The 24,938-nt window shown below is 41.3% G+C and overlaps 1 protein-coding gene across 1 annotated transcript in view; it reads right to left on the bottom strand.

Moving 5' to 3' along the window:
- Positions 1–476: 476 nt before the first annotated feature.
- b3gat1l.L (beta-1,3-glucuronyltransferase 1 like L homeolog) overlaps positions 477–24,938 on the bottom strand; it is a 57,702-nt gene continuing 33,240 nt past the window's right edge. The window contains 5 exon segments of the mRNA NM_001094610.1: positions 477–674; positions 943–1,047; positions 12,976–13,272; positions 18,664–19,196; positions 21,417–21,565. Coding sequence (NP_001088079.1) covers positions 961–1,047; positions 12,976–13,272; positions 18,664–19,196; positions 21,417–21,528 — 1,029 coding nt within the window. The 5' untranslated portion in view covers positions 21,529–21,565 and the 3' untranslated portion in view covers positions 477–674; positions 943–960.

Genomic DNA, 24,938 nt, shown 5'->3' with positions numbered 1-24,938 from the left:
AAAATTTAAAAAGCAGGCAGTTGGACCGGTGGAAATCCAACTCCTGAAAAAAGGGAGAATTTTTCTTTTATGCCGCGGGGCACGGGAGAGCAGCCTTGATATTGTTTACATAATTTATCATTAATTATATTTAGAATAATAATTACAACAACATACATTTATATAAACCACTTCCATGATGATTCCCCTTGAAGAGTCGCTGAAAATTCTGGTGAACTTCCCCTTTAAACTCAGAATACTATTTATCCGGTAATACTTTTTCTTTTTAATCATCTCGGATATCTGTTATTTCTAACGTCGAAATAACCTGTCAGATGCGCCGATAACATGAACACCGAGCGCCTCACACATGACAAACGCTTCAGGCATCGGGAACATTTTAATTGGCTTAGTTACACCACCCCATATGGTTGAGATTCCACCAGCATATTGTTCATCTGAGCGATACATCAAATAAAAGTCATTTTTTTTTTTTCTTTTTTTTTTCCGGTTTTCAATTTTAGCAGCAACATTGTCCTTAGTTCTGTCCGGTTAAATAGGAATGGTCATGTGGTGAAGCACAAGGAAGCGCTTCCAGGAGGGACGGTGAACACGACGGAAAGGCCACGTCACAGGTTGAGGGTTTGGCTTCATCCTTACGCCTTGATTTTTGTGCGAATAACCGTTAAGTTGGCCTGCAAAAAAAAAAAAAAAAAAAGTTGCAGAAATGTATAACTGGGTTAAATATTTGAAAGCTTTGTGCACATATCATTTTTATATAATAGAGACACACAGAGCACCCATTTATTCTGTTTTCACGACATCACACATTTGAGTCAATGTAGTTTTATTAGCCACGATAATCAGCTGAGCTGCAAGTGCATTCAAGTTCTAAAAGTTTCGCTCCCACCAATCAAATTGAAGATCATGTCTGAAGATCCCATGGCCCAGCCAAGTACTTACAGAAGTCGCTTCATGTGGCTACACTTCTATGTTTGGGTCAGTGAATCCCCTTTTCCCTTCATTGACAAGAGTTGGACGCTCAGCCCTCGTGTGCCAAACCAAGACCTGCGACGGGGAAGAAGAGATTTACGGGGTTTATATCAAATGGCCTAAAGGAGCAGTTGACATGGATGAAACTTAGCTGGAAAGAGTCAGAAGAAGAAGGCAAACCCTTCAAAAAGCTATAAAAAAAGAAAACAATGAAGGCCAATTGAAAAGCTGCTTAGAATTAGCCATTCTATAACATACTAATAGTTATGTTTAAAGGTGAACCACATCTTAAGGTGCCACAACTAATTTAAATTTTTTCCTTTATATTCTATTTTTTACCATATTCGTCAAATATCAGCTTTAAAAATGAATTCGTTTTTTTTAAAAGGTTATCGGTCCCTTTAAAAGGGTGGTTCACGTTTAAGTTAACTCTTAGAGGGTTATTTACCAAACTCCGAATGCAAAAATCACGAAAAATTTGTGATTTTTTTAAGTAAAATCTGACTTTTAAAAAAAAAATCACGATTTTGTTGGAATTTATTAAACTACGAGGATGGAAAAGTCAGAATCAGAAAATCCGGCATCTCAGACCTGTTGCGTAAAAGTCAATGGGAGAAGTCCCAATAGTTTTTTTCTAATGAGCTGGGTTTCATGCAATACCCCAAAGTTTTCTGAGGTTTCGATGAAAAATCCAAAAAATTTGTTAACTTCTGATTTTTTTCCCGCAAAGCAAATTTTCGGGATAATGTAATAATAAATAAGTGGATTTGATCAGTGTTTGTAGCAGAAAATATTGAGATAAATTCAGACTTTGATAAATAACCCCCTACGTATGTTATAGAATGGCCAGTCCTTAGTAACTTTTCTATTGGTCATCATTATTTATTTTTTTATAGTTTTTAAATTATTTTCCTCCTTCTTCTGACTCTTTCCAGCTTTCAAATGGGGGTCACTGACCCCATCTAAAAACAAATGCTCTGTAAGGCTACACATGTATTGTTATTGCTACTTTTTATTACTCATCTTTCTGTTCAGGTCTCTCCTATTCATATTCCAGTCTCTTATTTAAATCAATGCACAGTTGCTAGGGTAATTTGGACCCTAGCAACCAGATGGCTGAAACTGCAAACTGAAGAGCTGATGAATAAAAAGCTAAATAACTCAAAAACCACAAATAATAAAACATGAAAACCAATTGCAAATTGTCTCAAAATATCCCTCTCTATATCATACTAACAGTTAAACAAAAAGTGAATAACCCCTTTAACAGATATGGTGGTGCTAAGAAAAATCTGCAAGTGGTTATAGACTAAATAAAAAACAAAGGCCAAAAAAAACGAATTGCTTATTCCTTTATGACACATATATTTCTTTAGGGCAAAAAAACAACATCAACGTAAGGCCATATAATATGCACTCAATGAATTAAATCTTCAGCAGGGTTTTTAATATTAATGGAATGGTAATTGTTGTCAGATTAAAGGTGATACCTTATTAAGCAATGCTAAAAGCTGAATACATTATTTTAATGCAACTTTCCAGGGCTACATGAGTTTCCTCCTCAGGCAGATAATGTTAATTATTGTTACAAGACCGTGTATTCATTTGTCATTTAAAGGACAAGTAAAGGCAGAGAAAAGACAGCAGGTTTTTCAGCAGCCTCCCCAGTCCTTTACCCATTGTCATCCTTCAATCTCCTTCTTCAATTACCAACCTGACAGTTCAATGACTTTAAAACCACTGAACATTTTTAACTGATATGTATTGTTGCTTAGAATTACATTTTATCTCTAATAAGACTCCCCCTTGGGCTTCTAGACCACTCATTGTTTTATTTAGATGCTTGTTAGACAGTTGTAATACAATAGGAGGGCTATGGGGGAGGCAGTAAGGCAAGGCCAGACGTGGCGTTTTTGAGGCGTTTTTACGTTACGTTTTTAATAAAGAACATGCACATCTCATCCCAACATGCACTTCTCATTGTTCTTATTGAGAACGTGGACGCCATATTTAAAGGGAATCTGTCGTCATTTTAAATTTTTTTTTTTTTTTGCATTTTTATAAAAAAAACACACATCCATAAACACTGTCTGGCAAATAAAATGTTAATCCACAAATCCATGCATAGGTTATTTTAGTTTGTATTTTGTCATGGGGGCTTCCATTTGTGCTCATTACACATTCATCCTGAGGCAGCCACTCTGTAATGAAAAGCCAGGTCCCTGCACTACAACATGAGAATCTAGCTGTACCCTCCCCCTCCCCTCTCTGCCCATGCGTGTGATGTTTGGAGGAGAGAGGTCACATGGTTTGCAGGGAAGCAATTACTTTCACTTTCCTACGTCCTGCTCTACAGCTGCACTAGCAGCCCCTCCTCCCACAGACACTATCAAAGCTCCTCCCCTTCTGTAAGTTTGTTCTCTGCTTTCCTTTGGAGGGGGGAACTTTCTCTCCTTGCTGCCTTCCTAGTTAGTTTTACTGGTTACTAGATGAGGTAAAGGAGCTGTGAGTTCCCTCTGCTAATATCCACCTCACACACACTGCGCTCCTTTCCTGCCTGCAATACTTCTTTTTTCATTAACTACTTACTGCCTCCTTTCTCCTGAGCTATTTTAACCCTTCCTAGACTTCCTCTTAAATTTTCCTGGTTTTCAAGTATGTCCTTATTTTATCCTTTTTTTCTATTCCCTGTCATCAGTCCTGGGAGTGTACTCCTGTGTTTCTGCCATTCATTTTTGTGTAAACAAATATAATAAACTATCTATATAAAATATTTTTTCCAGTGCCCAAATTGAATTGTGTGTGTGTATATATATATATTTATTTTTGAAACGTAAGTGGGGGCAGTGATCACAGGACTATCTTATTTCAGTCCTTCTGAAGTGGTGTCAGTGGGAGATTATCTTGATTCCTGCCTATTGTTCAAATTACAGGCTCAGCAGACAAGGCTCTATTTACATTACAGCAGCTTGTAGGAGGGAGGGGTAATGACATCACTCCAACTTGCAGTGCAGCAGTAAAGTGTGACTGAAGTTTATCAGAGCACAAGTCACATGACCTGAGGGCAGCTGGGAAATGTCAAAATGTCTAGCCCCATAGCAAATTTTAAAATTAGATATAAAAAAATCAATTTCTTGTTTTGAAAAACGGATTTCAATGCAGGATTCTGCTGTAGTAGCACTATTAACTGATACATTTTGTAAAAAACTTGTTTTTCCACGACAGTATCCCTTTAATATACGCTGCGTATTTACGCAAAGTGTGGTTTCAAACGTGCAGATCCCATAGAGTCTATTGATTTGGTAGTTTCTTGACGTATTGTCGTTTCTGCTAAAAAAACGCCAATACTGGCGTCCTGTGGCGGATTTCAGCTTGCAAGCGCCCTGTGTGAATTGCCATAGTGCGTTTTCCATTAGTTTCAGTGGTAGTGCAGTTTATGCGTATATACGCCTGGCTGTTCTTTTTTAAAAAACGCAACGTAAAAACGCCATGTCTGGCCTTGCCCTAAGGATGGTTCAGGCCAACAGCCTCAGATACCGCACTGGAAACTAAAGCTCAGCCAGGAATGGATACGGTAAACTAGAAAGAGAACTTAAGATGATCTTCACAATGTATTTAATCAAAATATGCTTTGCCTCCTGAAAACAATTCCTTCTTATTTAATATTATCTATTATCCACCAGAAATTCTCCCCGTCTGAAGACCTTGTGGACTAGAGTGTCATCTGTCTCCTTTAATCAGGGAGAAGAAGGCTAGTGAATGTAAATTAAAAAATAAAAAAATTGTTAGTATAGAACAAGAAAAAAAAAAACACGAAGACAAATTAAACTTTTAAATCCCTAAGGGGCTGATTCATTATGGGTCGAATATCGAGGGTTAATTAACCCTCGATATTCGACTAGGAATTGAAATCCTTCGACTTCGAATATCGAAGTCGAAGGATTTACCGCAGAAAATTCGATCGAACAATCAAAGGATAATTCCTTCGATCGAACGATTAAATCCTTCGAATCGAACGATTCGAAGGATTTTAATCCAACGATCGAAGGAATATCCTTCGATCAAAAAAAGTTAGGCAAGCCTATGGGGACCTTCCCCATAGGCTAACATTGACTTCAGTAGCTTTTATCTGCCAAACTAGGGGGTTGTTGGAATGTAAGTTCTTCCTGCATTCATCAAGTATCAGGAGTCAGCAGTTGTTGGAAAGTTCTTTTATTTCCAGAGGAAAATTATACAAAAAAAAACCAGAAGAAAAGTATTTTTTCACAGAAAGCACTGTGATAACTCCATATAACAAAAATAAACAGGGTACTTTGCAACTACCCCTTTCCAGGCAGCTACCCTCTGCACTCAGACTGCTTGCTCTGAGATCAGGAGTTCTACTAAACAGCATTTTGTATGTTCTTTAAGTAGGTAAGTCTGCCTTTCCCAGCAGCCCATGCTCTTAAAGACACATTCAGCTACAACAAAGTTGAAATTATTAACAAAATAATACCTTCATATACATTTTGCTTCCTATCTCCCCATAATAGGAGCTTACAATCTTATTATTCACAAAACAAACACAGGCAAAACCCCATTATCAGCATATAAGAAAAACACATTTTGCTTACATGTGACCTGCTGCAGCTTTTACCAATTGGTAATTAAGCTCAGTGCTTGCATCCTGCAAACACCCAGTGCTTAGGTTTTGCTCCCATTATACCAAATGGGAACAGACACACTTGGTAAGTAATATTTTTAATTCTTGTAATGCTGGGTAAAATGTGGAGAGCATAGTTTATTACTTTGTCTGCATAGCAAGAAAAATGGGAAGAAAAAGAGATTTGCTGGCCAGCAATAGAGAGAGAGGAAAAGCATTTATATCACACATACAGGCAGACAAAATAAACCACTGTGCATATCCTAACAGGGGTCGAACTTTTTTTTTAAAGAGACAGTACTTCGACTATCGAATGGTCGAATAGTCGAACGATTTTTACTTCGAATCCTTCGATTCGAAGTCGTAGTCGAAGGTCGAAGTAGCCCATTCGATGGTCGAAGTAGCCCAAAAAAACCTTCGAAATTCGAAGTTTTTTTACTTCTAATCCTTCACTCGAAGTTAGTGAATCAGCCCCTAAGTCTTTATTAAGAAATAACTGAAACCCCAATCTGAGTCTCACTCCCCTGACTCTGGAACTACTTGAACAATGTAAGAAATAAGATGTAATTTGGTAAATATATATTGTAGTTACGATACCTGTCTCTCTTCTTAACCTTTCTTCCCCCCCTTCCAACAACTGTTTCTCCCTCCCCAACTACAAGCCAGCTGCATGAATGGCATTGAATTGAAATAGATTGAGCAGGGCAGGATCTACATAATGAGCGTCTCTAGGACCAATACTGTTATCCGGACCTACGCTTGAGAGGCCATGAGATATGGTCAGATATTGAGAATGTTCTGTAAAGAATGGCATAACATATTTAGACATGAACAAACTTGCAGCTGAGAACATGTTATACTTTATTGCATCTTTTTTATTTGTCATATTGAAAAACAATAACAAATTCAGATATTAAAAAGAAATAACTGAAACTCCTCTTGCGCTCCTCACAGCGACGATCCATCATGCGGCGCTCGATTTCTCCTCCCTGGCTATCTCCTATAAGGAAAGCAGGGAGGAGAAATCGAGTGCCACATGATGGATCGCCTTTTCTTGAAGAGGAGCGCAAGCGGAGTTTCGGTAAGTTATTTCTTAATAAAGTCTTAGAGATTTAAAAGTTTAATTTGTCCTTGTGTTGTGTTTTTTTAAAAAAATTATGTCATTGGTCCTTTAAGCACCAATTTTTCCGGTTTCACCCACTTTAAAGCAATGCCATTTTGCTATTTCATTTTTGTTGTTTCCTTCTAATGCACAGTTTAGTGCCCAGTATGTATAGATTTACTTATGTATGTGGCCTGTGGACAGAGTCGGACTGGGGGGCCCAGGGCCCCCCTCCGGCCCCCCGAGGCTGATGCCTCAGGGCCCCTGTCTGCCCCGTCCGCCCGGGGGGGTGTGCGCGAACTGCTTTTATGTCGAGACCGGCAGGAAAAAAAGCAGGGTGTGGATCTGGGCTGGCGGCGCCTACTAGAGCCGGGAGCCCACCGGGTTTTTTCCCGGTGTCCCACCGGCCCAGTCTGACCCTGCCTATGGGGACCCCAAAATAAAACTGTGCATATGACTTTTCTTGGCTGTCAATTCAGCTTCTGCAAACGCAGCACCTTGCCTGTGCATTGTGGGTCATAACATAGCACAACCCCATCATATTCTTTTATTACCCTAGATTATATCATATATATCATTCTCTCACTATTCCTTAATCTGCTGCTGTTTAATACCTTCATTTTCTCTATTTGTTTCCCGTTTTCTTCTTCTCTCCTTTTCTCTATAACCCTCTCTGATACCTCCACCTTCTTCATCTGTTTAACACTTCTCTATCTCTTCTCTACTTCTCTCCCAGCAATCCCTTCTCTCCTTTTATCCTCTGTTTATTTAATGATATATTTTACCTCTGCATTCTATTTGCATGCAGAAGTGGAGAGGAGCAAAAGAAAGTTCTGGGATTCAAAACGTGTGCATCCCCTCTGAGGGGCTGCTATATCACAAAAATAAAGAAGTGAAGGGTTGGCATCCCTGTGTATCCCTCCCCAATTCCAGCACTGACTGTATTGGGATTATTGATTGCATGTGACTGCTTTGTGGAAAAAAAGTCTTATACTGGGGATGGGGGACCCTAAAAGATTTTTTAGTGGAGCCTGGAATGTGCCCTTCAGATGCTTCCAAACTCCAGGGCCCCAAAAGCAGTTGGCACTCAACCTGAATGAAAACATGTTTGAGCTCTGGGGGAAATGTTTTAGACATGTCTAGAAGCCCTTCCAACGGGATCAAGTATCAAATGAGGTGACCTCTTATTTGCTGTCCAAGAAACTTAAACAGGGTGACTTGTTAGGAGAGGGGACCCTTGTTGAGACTGAACCCAACAATTCTGCACTCACCCCATTGAGCTGCATGTGGTAGAACCAGCAATAGACCTATAGCACTAGGACATCACAGTATGGAGCATCTGCTTTCTACATAATCCCAACTGTAGGTGAGGCTAAAAGGAAGTTTTATGCATCCCTGTTCCTTTACACCGTTCATCTGTGTCTCTTTCATATCTCATTCTACTTACTCAACAATCACACGGCATCATCAGCTGTTTAGCCGGACTGTTCCCCCTAATTGACTAATAGGGAGCCAAGTGCGGGTAATGGGCAGATGGCCTCCTTATAATCAGCAGAAGGCACATGTTTTGCTTTCAGCATCTTCCAAAGGCAGTTGGGTAGAAAAAAGCTTGGAAGAGGCTTTTGGATGTAAATAATTAAGCGTGTATCACGCTGGGCAAATGTTCAGATGATCAAAAAATCCTGATGAAAGCTACATTTTATTTTAGTCTCTTGTGGGCTTCACTGGCATTTATTCACATGAATATGCTGTATTTTATATACTGGACTTACTGTACCAGCCCAGAGTGTCTGCAGTCCTATATCAATAATGATCCAGTTGCTCACAGCAGCCATAATTCTTCTGATCTTGTTAGGCCATCTTTTGTTTCTTTGTTTCAAGGCATCTTTTTGGCTTGTTTATCAAAAATCGAATTTGTGAGGTTTTAGAGGAGTTTTATACAGGTATGGGATCTGTTATCCACAAACCTGTTATCCAGAAAGCTCCAAATTACAGAAAAGCCATCTCCCATAGACTCCATTTTATCCAAATCAATTTAAAAGTGATTTCCTTTTTCTGTGTAATAATAAAACAGTAACTTGTACTTGATCCCAACTAAGATATAATTAATACGTATTTGAGGCAAAAACTCCATGTTTACATGAATTTCTAGTATGAAGATCTAAATTACAGAAAGATCCAAACCCCAGGTCCCGAGGATTCTGGATAACAGTACCCATACCTGTACTTCAAAACAATTAAAACCTGAAAAAAACAATTAAAACCTGAAATCTATGCTTATTTATTGAAAAATCCAAATATAAAAACTCGATTGAATACAATATTGGAAAAAAAAACCTGAATACCTTGAATTTGGGATTTTACAAGCTCAAAAAACTCAAATTTGTGAGTTTACAAGCTCAGAAAAACAAAAAAAATGGTAAAATCTGAAATTACAAAAATGGCTTGAATTTTGCCTAGGACAACTCCTACATGAACTTGCAAGCTTTTAGCTGCCGAAGTTTTACATTCGAGTTTTTCATGCTTAACAATTGCCAAACATTTGAGTTTTTGAAAATATAATTAAAATTTGTAAGATTTGTAAGATATGATTTTGAACAAAAATTTGTATTCAGATGTTGATAAATCACTCCCTTGTGTGTCAGTGGAACTGCACATGCTCAGTGGGCTCTGGGCTGCTGTTGAGAAGCTAAGCTTAGGGGGTCATGGGAAATCATCAAAACAACAGTAAAGAATAATTTTATATCTGTCATAGAATTTAATGCTCCAGGGCTGATTATTATTTATTCAATAAATACAAAGTTTACTGCTTTCTATGCAGCCATGTAATATGAATTTGGATTTATTATTTATCTAGCTTGTATATATTAGGGATGTTCCGAATCCTTTGTGAACGATTCTGCTGAATACCGAACTGAATCTGAACCCTAATTTGCATATGTAAATTAGAGAAACCAGGGGGAAGGAGAATCGCACGTGGAAAATTTCTTTGACTTTTTTGTTTGTGCAGAGTTGGACTAGATTGCCCTACTGGGGCTGCAGTCTTAGGGCCCCCCTCCAGCCCCCCCTGCTGGCCCGGTTTCCCGCTGGCCCAATCTGACCCTGTGTTTGTCTAACAAAAAGTCATGTGAATTTTTTCGATTCTGTTCAGCCAAATCCAAATCCTGATGAAAAAGGCCAGATCCCTACCAAATACTGGATTTGGAGCATCTCTAGTATTTTGTGAGTGGGTCCCTAAGCTCAGTAAGTGACAGCAGCACAGAGCATGTGCAGTGAATCAGCAGAAAAGAAGACGGGGAGCTACTGGGGCATCTTCAGGGGCACAGATCTTTCTCAGTTGTTGTGGACTGGTAGAGAAGCTCAAAACAAACCATGCAGTATTTCTAGCCTAATCCTTCCTAGAGCTTAAGTTGTCCTAAATTTTTTTCGAAAAAATTGGTTTGTAGAGGAACTAGTCTTTGTAGATTTTTGACCAAAAAGAAAGCAAGGTTTATAGGTGAAAGGGAAAGTGTTGAGGGCTGGGTGAGCAGAACTGAAGGCCCACTGGGAACAAGGCTGGAATGTCTTTATATTAGACTAGGGGAGTTGTAAAGCCTGATCAAGGCCATTAGCTGCTTTGCTAAAAGCATCACACAGGTGGCAAACAACCATTTACTATAAAACCCCCTCTCTTCAACGTATCTGCCTATAACGGAATGACAAAAACGACAAATCGATTCCTTCTGAATTATTAAGCAGGAGTAAGTCAGCCCATGAGACAAGGAAATGGAGAGGGGTAAAACACTGAGGCTAAACATACTGTCATCATCATCATAATAATATGGAGCTGAAATCTCTGCGGTCATTTTCTATTCAGGTATTACCTAGACTTGAAGAAGCTGATAATGGTTACTGACAGAAGAAAATATACATGGGCACTAATGCTTTTTGTATATGTTTAATGGATGATTTGAACTCAAGAAATGTTAAAGCAGCTCTGGGTGTGTTTCCCAAAACCCTGTCTGAAATAGATCATATTAAAGGGGATGCCTTTTTTTTCCAGTTCAGTTGTTTTCAGATTGTTCTCCAGAAATAAAGACTGTTTCATTTACTTTCCATTATTTATTTTTTTTACTGATTTTTCAAAATATTTAATGTCCCTGTCTCTGGTGTTTGAGTCTGGCAGCTCAGTAATTCAGGTGCAGACACCTGATCCATTTCTCAGCAGCATCTCTGGAGTATCAGCAACTATTGTATCAAGTCTAACAGCTGCCTGTAATGAAACCCAGAGATTCTGCTCAGCAGGGACAAAGTTAAGAAATGTATCCATTAAATGTATCAATTTAGAACAGTTTGGGGGTCTGCGACCCTCCCTTCCCAGAGCTGCTTCAGAAGGTAAAAAATGACACTTTACACTTCAATATTAGAAAAACGGTCACAAATAGAAAATAGAAAGTAATTGGAAAAAGTCATTATTTCTGGTGATCTTTCTGGTACACAACCCCTTTAATGGGCATGTAAAGTCTAAAATAGAATAAGGCTAAAAATGCTGTATTTGTATACTAAATATAAACATGAACTTACTGCACCACAAGCCTAATCAAACAAATAATTTATGCTTCCAAATTTGGCTACAGGGGGTCACCATCTTGTAACTTTGTTAAACATCTTTTCAAGACCAAGACTGTGCACATGCTCAGTGTGGTCTGGGCTGCTTAGGGATCATCATAAACAAAGCTGCTTGAGTTCTGCATGGCTGGGAAGTAAGGCGGGGGCTCCCCCTGCTGTTCATAAGTATGATTGTTTCCCTGCAGAGCAGTTAGGGGCCGTCTGACAATTCCTATCCACAGCAGTAAATGAAGAGAGAATTTCACTGCATACAGTCAGGTTTCTTATAAAAACGGTACACATTTTTTAATTAAAGTATATTGGAGATTCATTAAAGAAAGTAACAATTGGATTTTATTTTTTTTGCCTTTACATGCCCTTTAACACCTAAAATATTGGAATAGGGGAACATATGCAGCCTGGTAGCAGAGCAATAGAGAGGGACAGCAGGGGTCAATAAGCAACAGCAGAGGGGGCAGAAGGGAGGGACAGCCAGGGTCAGACTGGGGGGCCCATCGGAGCTGCTGTCTCAGGGCCCCCTCTGCCCTGCCCCCTGTCACGCAACAGCAGTGGGACAGGCAGTGGACAAGAAATGAGAATGTAAAGATGGCAAAAGGCAACAGAACTCCTAAGTCCACAAGGATGGAATAAATTAGGGGTTTATTTAATAAGCAGAAGGTGCAAAAATGGTGCAAATTCTCTGTTTTTTGCACTTTGTGCCCTGCATCTTGGAAAATTGTGGCAGGTCTCTGCGCTCTGTCCCCCACCCCTGAATACAGTTCTGTCTCCATTTCATACCTGTCCTCTAACTTGCACAGGTTAAAACAGAGCCCTGTATTTACTGCGGACTCTATGGCAGACATAAGAACAGGGCAGTCTTGCATCCATTAGTGCTGCACCCAGCTCCGGATTTCCAAGAGAGTTTTCAGGTTGGGGTTACCAACATCCTTTGCCCATCTTGGATCCTGTTATTATGCCACCTGAGTACGAGAGATGTATCATAATAATGTACCCACGGTGCCCAGGAACCAATGGCACAAGGCTTAGGGAACACACAAATGTAATTACTTGATGAAACAATGAGGAAACTCCGTGCAGATAAATCAGAGATCTAGTTAACAAAAGCTGCAGGGGACAGAGGCTTGATAGACAATAATATCGGAAACAGGGACGGGATCCAACCGCGCCATCAACAGAAGGCTTTTGTTCCTAATTTTAACGAATGATGCCAGATGTCATTAGTTCCCCTTCCAAAAAATGAATGACGCAATCAAAAAGATTGAGCTCAACAAATATCTACAAAGCATCTTCTCTGCGGGTTTGGGCAGCATTTTCACTCAGTTTTGAAACCTAAGAATTAAGTTACAAAAAAATGAGAAATAGTCCCTTACAAATCACTTACAAGTCTCACTAATCATTGGAAAAGTACTGGATCTAAAAAACTATCTATACTTTTAGATACGCTTGCATTATAGTATCTAAAATGCTTAGATACTTAGATACGCTTGCATTATAGTCTTTTAGATGGTCTACATCCAGGGTTGACTTATGTTCTAATCTCCAAATCTCATTCAAACTACAGTGTCCCACCAACAGCCAAAGGAGTTTTAGGTCAACAACATCCAACAGGTTCACATTTTATTGCCCTTTAACAATGAAAAAGGATAGTCACCTTAGTGCAGTTGGCTGCTTTGGCCTCAAGACCATCCATGGTCACCAGATCTTTCAGCAAGCTGGTCTCCTGATATCCACCCTTTATTCCTTCCAGTCGGAAATTAGCTTGAGGTCTTTCAAGTATTAGTTTTAGGCTGATGGCAAATCCAGCCATATCAATGGCAAATGGGCGGTTAGGGTCAAAAACAGTCTTCCAGCCGACCACTCTGCCGGATGGACTGACCCGCGGAGATTCATATCGTAGTCCTCCTACAAATGCCACCGGCCAAACTGACACTTTCCTGGTGTAGCGCATCTGTAGGAGACACAGAGAGACATGAGAGACATTGGGGCAAATTCACTAACAATCGTAGTTTCGCCAGGCGCAACTTCGCCGCGCTTCGCCACACTTCGCCAGGCGTAGTTTCGCCAGCCCTTCGCAAATTCACTAAAATCCGAAGTTGCGCACAGGGGTAGCGTAAGCTTGCGAAGTTGCGCTAGCGTTGATTCGCTATGTAAAGCGAAGTTACGCTAGCGAAGGCTAATTTGCATAGGGCGCCAAATTCAAATTTCAATGGAGGAATACGTATCAGCACTACAAATGCCAAGAAAACCTTCAATTCATCAAATAAAATTTTTATTTTGCCCTACACATGTGCCCACTGTCTAGGTAAGTTGCCATGAGTCAGGAAATGTAGGGGGGAAGGAGGGGAGCCCCAAAAAATTTTTCGATCTTTTTCAGCCTATCACCCATAATGTAGAAAACACGCCAGCGTTTTTTGGGACTTAGAAAATTTTTTGACTTTTTTTGAAACAATCCCTATCTACTCTATTGCGCTTCGCCTGGTCTGAGATGGCGAAGGAAGTCTAGCGTAAAAGGTAGCGTTCAGTACACTGCGCGCGTTAGTGAATTTGCGTAGTTACGTCGCTAGCGAAAATTCGCCAGGCGTAAGGGTGCGAAGTAACACTAGCGAAATTACGCCAGCATTCGTTAGTGAATTTGCGCAGTAACGAAAATGCCAAACGCTAGCGAAATAACGCTAGCGTTCATCGCTTCGGCGCTTAGTGAATTTGCCCCATTCTTCTAATCTCTACATTAGGGATACCCATCCTTTTTTACCCATGAACAACATTCAAATGTAAAAAAAGGTGGGGAGCAACACAAGAATGCAAAAAGTTCCTGGGTGGTGATAAATAAGGGCTGTGCTTGGCTATTGGTAGCCCCTATATGGACTGGCAGCCTACAGGAGACTGGCAGTGCACCTGGTTTTTATACAACCAAAACTTGTCTCCAAGCCTGGAATTCAAAAATAAGCTCCTGCTCTGAGGCCACTGGGAGCAACATCCAAGGGGTTGTTGGACAACATGTTTCTCATGAGCCACTGGCTGGGAATCACTGATCTTCATTTTAGGCTTAGAGGGTCGTTTTACACTTTAGGATATTGAGAGGCAGAAGAGAAAAGCAAATAATTGAATGAAATCAAAATCTTCGTAAACAAAATTGATGAGGATTTAATGGTTTAATTTAAACTGAGTTTGATGCTTCTGAATATAAACTAAAGCCGGCCAGGCATGAGCAGGAACTGGTTGCTGACTAAGCCACTCTCAATCGAGTCATGAGTCTATTAGACATGTATGAGTGATGGCCTCTTCCATCAATATTGGCCCATGTCTGGTAAATTAATTCCAATAACCATGTCAAGAACATCTTGGTACGTATCTGCCATTTTTGGGATATACTGTATATATAGATATATATGTGTGAGCTCTCTCTCTCTCTCTCTCTCTCTCTCTCTCTCTCTCTCTCTCTCTCTCTCTCTCTCTCTCTCTCTCTCTCTCTCTCTCTCTCTCTCTCTATATATATATACTCGCGTTAAATAGGATCTATCGTCAGTGTGTAAATAGTTTTTGTCCTAATTAAAGGTATTTTAATAAAAATACATTCTCAATCTATTTATTAATGGAGTCACCCGGACAGTTCAGGCAGGTTGTGTGAGTGATAGGAGCCTGCTTTCAGCATAAGGGATATAAATGTCTAGTGGCAGCAATAGTTATTTTGTCTGTCTACAAGATGAATTCAGTTGTTCTATGGGTTGAGTCCATGTGCTATGGGTTGACTTGTAAAGGTATTTTTTTTAACAATTAGTATGTTGCATTATGGCTAATTCTAATCAGCTTTTCAATTGGCCTTCATTTTTTCTTTGGTATAGTTTATAAATTATTTGCCTTCTTCTTCTAACTCTCCCCAGCTCTCAAATGGGGGTCACTGACCCCATCTAAAAAACAAATTCTCTGTAAGGCTACACATGTATTGTTATTGCTAATTTTTATTACTCATCTTTCTATTCAGGCCTCTCCTATTCATATTCCAGTCTCTTATTCAAATCAATGCATGGTTGCTAGGGTCATTTAGACCCTAGCAACCAGATGGCTGAAATTGCAAACTGCTAAATAACTCCACAAATAATAAAAAATGAGAACCAATTGCAAAGTGTTTCAGAATATCACTCTCTATATCATACTAACAATTAATTTTAAGATGAACAACCCCCTGTAAGACTAATGTCTGCTCTAGTCTGCCCCACACATGGTGCAAAAATGCATATTTAAGTGTTTCCTTATTTTGTTACCCGAATGCTCCCCTTTCACTTCTAAGGAAATTGCCAGAAGACGTTGGCGGCATTTATTCCAGAGTTCACATGTGACATAAATACGTTTTATAGAATAACACACGTCAGACAGATCCGTCCCTACTGGGCAGCACCATAATCAGCCGGAACATTTATCATTAAAAAACGAAATTCACCGCAGCACAGCGTAAATGAAAAGCCTCTAAATAATGCATCATTTGGGCTCTTTGTTACTCTCGGCTGTAAATCTGTGTTTTTCCCTCCTCGCTGTGAACCCGTCATCCTCTCTCTCCCAAATGCAAAGTTTACTGCGGCTTTTTCTGCATTCGGAGCCGGAACTGTAGAAATATATGTGGCTCCCTGCTACGTTAAAACAGCCCTTGCCTCTCATACCCCCAAAGGGAACAGAGATTGCCATGGTAACAGCTGGGACCCCCCACTCCATCAAGTCAGAAATGCAAAGTCAAAGAAAGGTAAACAATTAAACAGCAAAGCTAAAATTATCTCTGAAGGAGGAAAATCAGATGAAATGAAACATTTTATACACAGTATAAGCAGAAAGAGCATTGCTGTTATTGAGTATTGAGGAACAGCAGGGGGCAGAAGGCAAAGTTGAGGCAGGGTCGGACTGGAGGGTGCTGTCCTGGGCCCCCCTACTGCGTGGCACCTCAAACATTTTTTGTAGGGCCAGCAGATTGGGAGAGGGGGTCTGGGCCGGCAGGGGCCCACGAGGGCTGGGGCCCACCAGGTTTTTTCCCGGTGTCCCGCTGGCCCAGTCCGACCCAGAGTTGAGGTATCAAAGGGTGGTGCAAGGAGGGGAAAGAAGATGGAAAGCCGCCAGGACTGGTGAGTTTAAAAAGGGATGAAAGATGGATTTTGCAGCAGGAAGGGGATGCCTTTGGGGAGAGGTACCAGAGGCAAATGAGGACAAAAAGCAGGGGCGCGCCGCCAACGAGGCGAGTTGAGAAACTCACCTCAGGTGGCACGCCGGAGAGGTTTCCAGGGGCAGCAAAAAGCCGCTCCTGGTACCTTTAAGAGACGAATTTCCGTTTTTTAAACCGGAAATTTGGCTTTACTAATTCGAGAGAGCGCAATTGCGATCTCCGCATTAGAGTTCCTGCCTCCCCTTCCGACTGGTAAACCGGGGAGGGGGGCGGCATTGCAGGAGCCGCCTCAGGCGGCGTTTTCTCCTGAATCGGCGCTGACAAAAAGCAAAGGGTTAGGTGTAGGGATGCACCGAATCCACTTTTTTGGCTGAACCCCCGAATCCTTTGCTAAGGATTCAGCCGAATACTGATCCAAATCCGAATCCTAATTTGAATATGTAAATTAGGGGTGGGAAGGGGAAACATCTCTTACTTCCTTGTTTTGTGACAAAAAGTCATGTGATTTTCCTCCCTGCACCTAATTTTCATATGCAAATTAGGATTGGTTTGGCCAGGCAGAAGGATTCGCCGAATCAGAATCCTGCTTAAAAAGGCCGAATCGCGAACCGAATCCTGCATCCCTAGTTAGGTGTGGGAGAGATGGAAAGAAGAACCAATTAAATTAGAGAGAGGAGCTGGATTGAGAAGGCCATATAATGGTATAGGGTATATAGGAAGGATAGCAGTAAGATGGGAAGTCATAGGAAAAGCATGAACACAGGTAAAGTTGTAGGTGGGATGGAAAGATAATGGGAATCGGGAGAGGTGCAGGCAACAAAGAAATACATTCAGTAGAAAAACAGAACTGTTCCGATGTTGCTCTGCTAAAGAAAGACAAGAGAAAGGTCTTCTGATCTCTTTCCTGAGCAGATGAACATTAGAACAGTTCTCTGTTTTCCTTTTAAATGTATCTAAATTACAGGGAATGACCAGCTGGTGGCACTGTTGTTATAGAATTCACTATATTAGCAGTTCGCAAACAGATTAATATCTTAACAGCTTTGAAACAAACAAAAAAAAATATGTAAATTGGAAATCGCTGAGCTATTTTGCCCATTTAGCCCTTTTCTGATTCATTTATGTTAATTAGACGACAGTACTGAGGTTGGTTGACATCTGTCATTTGCCCAGAATACACAGAAAAAGGTGACAGAGTCGGGGAATGAGAAGGGCATAAGGCATGGTGGTCGGTGGCAAGAATGAATGTAAAGGAATATAAATATGTAAATGTTCTGTAAATTAGGGATCTCATCCCTAGGTACTCTACTCCTTAAAGGGGTGGTTCACCTTTAAGTTAACTTTTAGTATGTTAGAATGACCAATTCTAAGCATCTTTTCAGTCTTTTTTGTCTTTTTCTTCCAACTCTTTTCATTTTACAAAAGGGGGTGACCCCCATCTAAAAAAAAAACCCCAAATGCTCTGTAAACCCGCAAATGTATCATTATTGCTGCTTTTTAATAATCATCTTTCTATTCAGGGCCTCTCCTATTCATATTCCAGTCTCTTATTTAAATGAATGCATGGTTAATAGGGTCATTTGGACCCTAGCAACCAGATACCATAAAAACCATAAATAATTAAAAATGAAAACCATTTGCGAGTTGTCTCAGAATATCACTCTCCATAATACTTATAGTTAACTCAAAGGTGAACAACCCCTTTAACATTCATCCTTAAATTATGGTTAAATGGTTATTATAATTAAATTAAGCCTAAGAAGTGCTGTAAAGTGTATCTAGGGAGCTGTGCAGGCACTAGGGGTCGTTTACAAACACTGAGCAGCTTTACTCCTGCACAACAACCCATAGACGTTGCTTTCAGTGTTTTACCTGCCTCTGGCTGAAAAAGCAAACCACTGATTGGCTACTACGGGTTACTGTCCAGGAGCAAATTTGCCCAGTGTTTATAACCAAGCAGCATTGCATGCATGCAAATTTGAATGTTTGAGTCAACTGGTTCCATTTCAGGGGCATATTAATTGAAATGGATTTAATGGAGCCTTCAGCAAGGAATCTGGCCAATCCTGCAAAGCTAATAGTCACAGAAAGTGAGCCTGCACAGCTTGGTGGATAGGCTTTACTGTAGCTATATGAGATAAAAAAAAAGGCTAATTTAACTTAACTACAACTGCATAAATCCCACCGCAATACCTCCTCAAAGAGTTCCAGGCTGTAAGTGTTATCATCATCTGCAAAGTAGACCACCCCTTCAGGTGGGTTGGAAGCATTGATATTGTCTCTGAGCCAGCGCAAGCCCAAATTCCTCTGAGTGGTCCCCCGCGGACTGTGGGAAGGCATCCGAGACAGGCCTACTTTCAAGCTGCGTGGGCTTTCTACATTCAGGTGCGTGAAGTTGATCCCGGCCTTCTCCAGCAAATTGGCCACCAGCTTGGTCTTCCGCGGGGAATCCTCAACCACGATCCAGTGCAAATTGACCACATGGAGGAAAGTGTTGGCCAGTCGAACCAACTCAGCCTTCTGGACTGGACGGCTGTAGGTGGGAGTGATGACGTAGATGGTGGGAATATCCTCAGACCAAGGGGGAGGACGAGAGTAAACATAAGTCCGGACAACGACGGGGGTCTCACGAGTAGCATGTTGGTGCCCACAGTGTAAGTCTTCCTCTTTAGCTGGGGTCACATTGTGAAAGAGAGGTTTGGATGTGGAGTTGTCACCTGCATCTTCTGCAATAAACAAGGTTAAAGGGAGAAATAAATCAGCAATTCTCTCCCACAGGAATATCAGCAGCCCTTGGTGGGTCTATGGGGCAGGTTTAACACAGGTCACATCATTTTTTAATAAATTTAGACATTTTCTGGCCTTTTTGAATAAACATTTTCCTGCTAAGAGAGAGACATTTCTGGCCATGGCTCTACCAGTATCTGAAGTAGTTTTTAACTGAAGGGATATGATAGTTTTTGATTGGTCAGAGTTGTTTTCCTTTGTGATCCTTCTGTGAATTGTGAGTAATGTTGTGTGCTGTCGACAGTGGGGGACCAACTGTGTATTTCTTGTACAGGATAGGCCTAAACTGCTTCACATGGACTGTTATGATTGGTCACTTCTCCACGGTCATCATTACAGGTCCCTCATCTGAGAGTTTGGACAGACTAATGGCCAATCCAACGATGTGAGGGTAAAAACCCCTCTAACCAATCTATAGGTAGCTGGGCCCACACGTTTTACTATCTGGCCAATCAGATCAGGGCAGTTAGGTGATCCATGTCTTCTCTGATTGCACCGTGTATAAGAGAACATTTCCCAGGGTCCAGCCTATTGGATCATCGAATAAGGACCAGGCCCAGACTGGGATTCAAAATAGGCCTTGGCATTTCAAGCACACCGAGGCCCGAACAGCCCCCCAACGGCCCAATAAATAGTGACAGTCTATTGAATATGACAAATTCCCAGTCTGGTCCTATTAAAATATTAATAATAATTGGCTGCTGTGCCAATGTGCTGTGTATAGAAGGGCACACACTTTACCCGCTGTACAGAACAAGCTGATTTTGGCAGTTTCCCCAATACACAGGCACCAGGGGGCTGTATAGTATCTGCCATTGGCTCAGGTGTGTGATACACAGATGTGTGATTGTAACATATTCGGCTCCTGCATTGGAAATGGTCACCGGCACATCGGGGAATCACCAGGTGCTAAACTTGCTGCAGACATTCCTCTCTTTTTTGGGAAGGGGCTGCAGCTGTAAGATTCTGTATTCAGTAAGGCAGTGTGTACAGTAAGGCAAAGGGCTAATTCTACTAATGCAAAATGCCATGGTGGGTAGTGAGACCCCTGCTGAGATCACTGTAAGTCTCACAGGTTTGGGCTGCACTGCTAATTGCAGAGATGTGACTCATGTACCCCCTCTGTTTATATACCAGGCCCAGCGGGGATTTCATGGTTTTAAACAACAATTATTTGCGTTCAGAAATAGGAACAAATTCTACTGAACCCAGGAGCTAGTGCCCGACTATATAAATCTCTCTTGGGCTGCAAAATGCTTAGGACACAGCACTGTCGCTCTCCCACAGTATCTATGCACTCATTATATCATCCTGTAAGCACAACAAACCCTTCAATAGATTTTCTACAGAAAAAAAAACAAAATCAATAAAACTCCCGTTATTTGGCAGAAAGAAATAGATAAAAAGAGAGAGAGTGATGGATAGTGATACCAGCCAAGAGCAAACGAAGCGTGAATGAGCCAACATAAACCTTCCTGCACTTGGGAAAACGAGAGAGAACAAGGAAAGTAAAAATAGATAATAGAGAGACAGACAGACAGATAGATAGATAGATAGATAGATAGATAGATAGAGAGAGAGAGAGAGAGAGAGAGAGAGAGAGAGAGAGATGATAGATAGATAGAGAGAGAGAGAGAGAGAGAGAGAGAGAGAGAGAGAGAGATAGATAGATAGATAGATTGATAGATGATAGATAGATGATAGACAAACAGACAGACAGACAGACAGACAGACAGATAGATAGATAGATAGATAGATAGATAGATAGATAGATAAATAGATAGAGAGAGAGATGATAGATAGATAGATAGATAGGCAGATATAGATGATAGATAGATAAATAGACAGACAGACAGATAGATAGATAATAGATAGATGACAGATAGATAGATAGATAGATAGATAGATAGATAGATAGATATAGATGATAGATAGATAAATAGACAGACAGACAGATAGATAATAGATAGATGACAGATAGATAGATGGATCGATGGACGGATGGATAGATGGATGATAGATAAATAGATAGACAGACAGATAGACAGACAGACAGATAGACAGATAATGAATAGATGGCAGGTAGATGGATGTATAAATAGTATAGATGGTAGATTGATGGATGGATGGAATGACAGATATATAAATCATCATCTTACTTCTTAGAAGGTTGAGGTAGCGGGTAGTTGGGTGCTGGTGCCACAGAGTGAAGAGGAGCGCCCATGGCAGAACAATCAGCAGGGTGGTCAGAAGGTTCCGTCTTCTCACCATACTGCACCCAGAACCCCCAGCCAGGTCATCTCCTTACCTAGGGACAGACAAAGGGAGCACATTTAGGTACATTATAGACATATAATACACAAAAGCCATTAATCTCTTGTAAATGATATCCTTATAAACGGTGACTAGTGATGTCATCAGTTATAAACGGTGAGTAGTGATGTCATTTCTGTCACATGACTCACTGAAACTTGTGTATTATAATAAACCAGTAAACCCCCGATTCTCTAAAGAATCGTTAATGAAAGAATGGTAACAACAGTGAGGCAGCAAAATGTGATGGGTGCTGATTTACTCGGCATCCCCAGGCAGCAACTGGCGACGCTAATTTGTGGGGATGTAGAGTGAATCTGTGCCTATTGCTTGTTATTACCTATCTGCTATTAGAATTCTTAAATTTTGAGTTTATTGGTAGTAAAGTGTTACTGAAAAATTTCTTTATAAACAACATTTTTTGTGAAAATGTTCTCCTGTCCTTGAATGAGTTCTCCCTGGTGAGCTGTACTTAAAATCTTGACTTTAACATCAGATGAACGCTGCACTCTTGAAAATGCAACATAAAGTTGACCATGACCAAACACAGGCTCAGATAGGTAAATGCCGACTTTATCCAATGTTTGTCCTTGTGATTTGTTGATTGTCATGGCAAATGCAGCCTTAATGGGGAATTGTCGTCGTTTAAGTTTAAAAGGTAATTCCTGGTCAGAACTGGTAAGGTCAATTCTGGGAATCAAAACAGTATCACCGCTATGGGATCCTGTAAGCACTTCTGCCTTGATAACATTTTGTCTCATGCTCTTCACAACCAACCGTGTACCGTTACATAAACCTTGCTTAGTGTTAGGGTAGGGGCACACGGCGCGATTTCGCCGCGATTCTGCGCTGGGCGAGTTGTCGCTGCGTTTTTAAGCCGAAATAGCTTTGCTAACTTTGGCGCTGGCGTCAATGCAAATCGTGGCGAAATCGCTGCGCTAATTCACACGCGGCGATTCTTTTTCTACTGTCGCCCGGAAACGCTCAGCGAGGCAACTTCGGACGACAATAGAAAACGAATCGCCGCGTGTGAATTAGCGCAGCGATTTCGCCGCGATTTGCATTGACGCCAGCGCCAAAGTTAGCAAAGCTATTTCGGCTTAAAAAACGCAGCGACAACTCGCTTAGCGCAGAATCGCGGCGAAATCGCGCCGTGTGCCCCTACCCTTAAGGTTTCTTAACAGCATGACTATTGTTCCTACTTTGAGTATAAGATTGTGTTGTGGTAATCCAGCATTGTTGATAGTGTTTAAATATTCTAATGGGAAGTTAAGTTTCTCACTTTCGTCTTCAGAATCAATACAGTCAGTACTCAGAAAGACACAGCTTTGTCCAGGAAGTAATGCAATCACTTGGTTGTTTATCATGTCAACATCAATATTTTTTGGAGATAATATAGCCCGTTTTGCTAAAAATGGCCACCCACGCAGGTACGCAACCGGTTCCCCTCCTAGAGTGACGCTAGCGCCGCCATTAGACAAACTTGCAAAGGAGTAGCAAGATGGCCGACGCTTATACAGACTTTAGTGGGCGGATGACAAACTCGCAGAGGAGTAGCAAGATGGCCGACGCTTATACAGACTTTAGTGGGCGGATTTGGCAGTGGGCGGATGACAAAGTCGCAGAGGAGTAGCAAGATGGCCGACGCTTATACAGACTTTCGTGCAGGTACGCAACCGGTTCCCCTCCTAGAGTGACGCTAGCGCCGCCATTAGACAAACTTGCAAAGGAGTAGCAAGATGGCCGATGCTTATACAGACTTTAGTGGGCGGATGACAAACTCGCAGAGGAGTAGCAAGATGGCCGACGCTTATACAGACTTTAGTGGGCGGATTTGGCAGTGGGCGGATGACAAAGTCGCAGAGGAGTAGCAAGATGGCCGACGCTTATACAGACTTTCGTGCAGGTACGCAACCGGTTCCCCTAGTGTGACGGTGAGCGCATCTGCCTCCCTAGATCCTAACCTTCCAGCGGTCGCCGCCTGAGTGAGCAGGAAAGAAGAGGCGGCGGGAGGCAGAAGGAGACGGTGAGCGCATCTGCCTCCCTAGATCCTAACCTTCCAGCGCATCTGCCTCCCCGATCCTAACCTGTTCTGATCCTAACCTTCCAGCACATCTGCTAATCGAAGGCCGCATCTATGTCTTTCGGCTGAAGTTGCGCGCGCATCTCATAGATCCTAACCGAAGTTGCGTGCGCATCTGCCTCCCCTCCACTCGGGACATAGATAGGCCTTCGGTTAGTATATAGGATAAAGTACCCCCTGTTGCAAAATATGAGGATATTTGAAGTCACCTCGGAGTTCCCTGACTTGTATAAAAACACTCGACCTTCGGCCTCGTGTTTTTATTTGATCATAAAACTCCTCGGTAACTTATAATATCCTTATAATTTACAAGAGGGGGTACTTTATTGACTATATATTCTTATTGGATCAGTATCATCGGCCTGTCAATGTTTTATACATCAAGTGTAGCCCAAACATAGGCAGGAACATTTGCGCATTTTACGCATGTAATTCTGCCCTAGCAGTACATTCAGCCACTTTTTCTTTAACATAAGCTTGAGGGCAACAAGATTTACTTGACCCACCCAAAAAAATAGCCCCCATCCTCCTGCATTCTCAGGCACTTCTCTTTCCCTTCAATATAGGGAACGCCACAATTTGGAAATCTGGGCAGTAGCATTTCAGGGCTTCCCAATGGTCATAATAATGTATCACTGCCCAAAATGTGACTTTTTCTTAATATCTACTTTATATGTGAAGTTACTTCTGCCTTTATTTGCTATTAAAAGTAGCATTTGTTTAACCCTTTGTGTTATGGTTCTGATAGAATCAGCAGTGAAGAGATACCAATTACATTTACAAAATAACTTTAAAGCAGAGGTGTCCAACCTGCGGCCCATGAGTTACAGTTTCCTTCTGTCTGTGTCTCCCCACCATTAGTTTAATTCCCTATTCCCTTTCCTCCAGGCACCCCCAGTTTAAACTTTCTCCTGATCTCCTGTGTAACCCCAGGACACGGGGCTGTCAGAAGGTGCCTGATGGATGTCTACAATATGCTTCTTGTAAGCCTTCCCTGCTCTCTCGGAATTACATTCCCGGGCCTAATTTGGGTCATCCATCTCTGACTCTCCCCCCCACCCTGGCTCACATGTTGCCCAGAGCTGGGGAGTATTTGAGAGTGATTGGAATCAATAAAAAGGAAGCTGGAAATACACATAATGAGTTTGGTGATGGGAGATTAAACAGTATTTTACTTCTGCTGCTTAAATCCCATAGTGCTCCCCCGTGTAACTACTGTGGGACCCAGAAATGGGCTGATCTATCCAAAAGTTAGTTTGTGGGGGGATCGGCTATAGATGGAAGG

Source organism: Xenopus laevis, chromosome 2L (assembly GCF_017654675.1).
Source record: "Xenopus laevis strain J_2021 chromosome 2L, Xenopus_laevis_v10.1, whole genome shotgun sequence".
In the NCBI taxonomy this organism is placed as follows: Eukaryota; Metazoa; Chordata; class Amphibia; order Anura; family Pipidae; genus Xenopus; species Xenopus laevis.
Note: the sequence above shows the minus strand (reverse complement) of the source record. Positions and strands in the feature narration are given on the sequence as shown.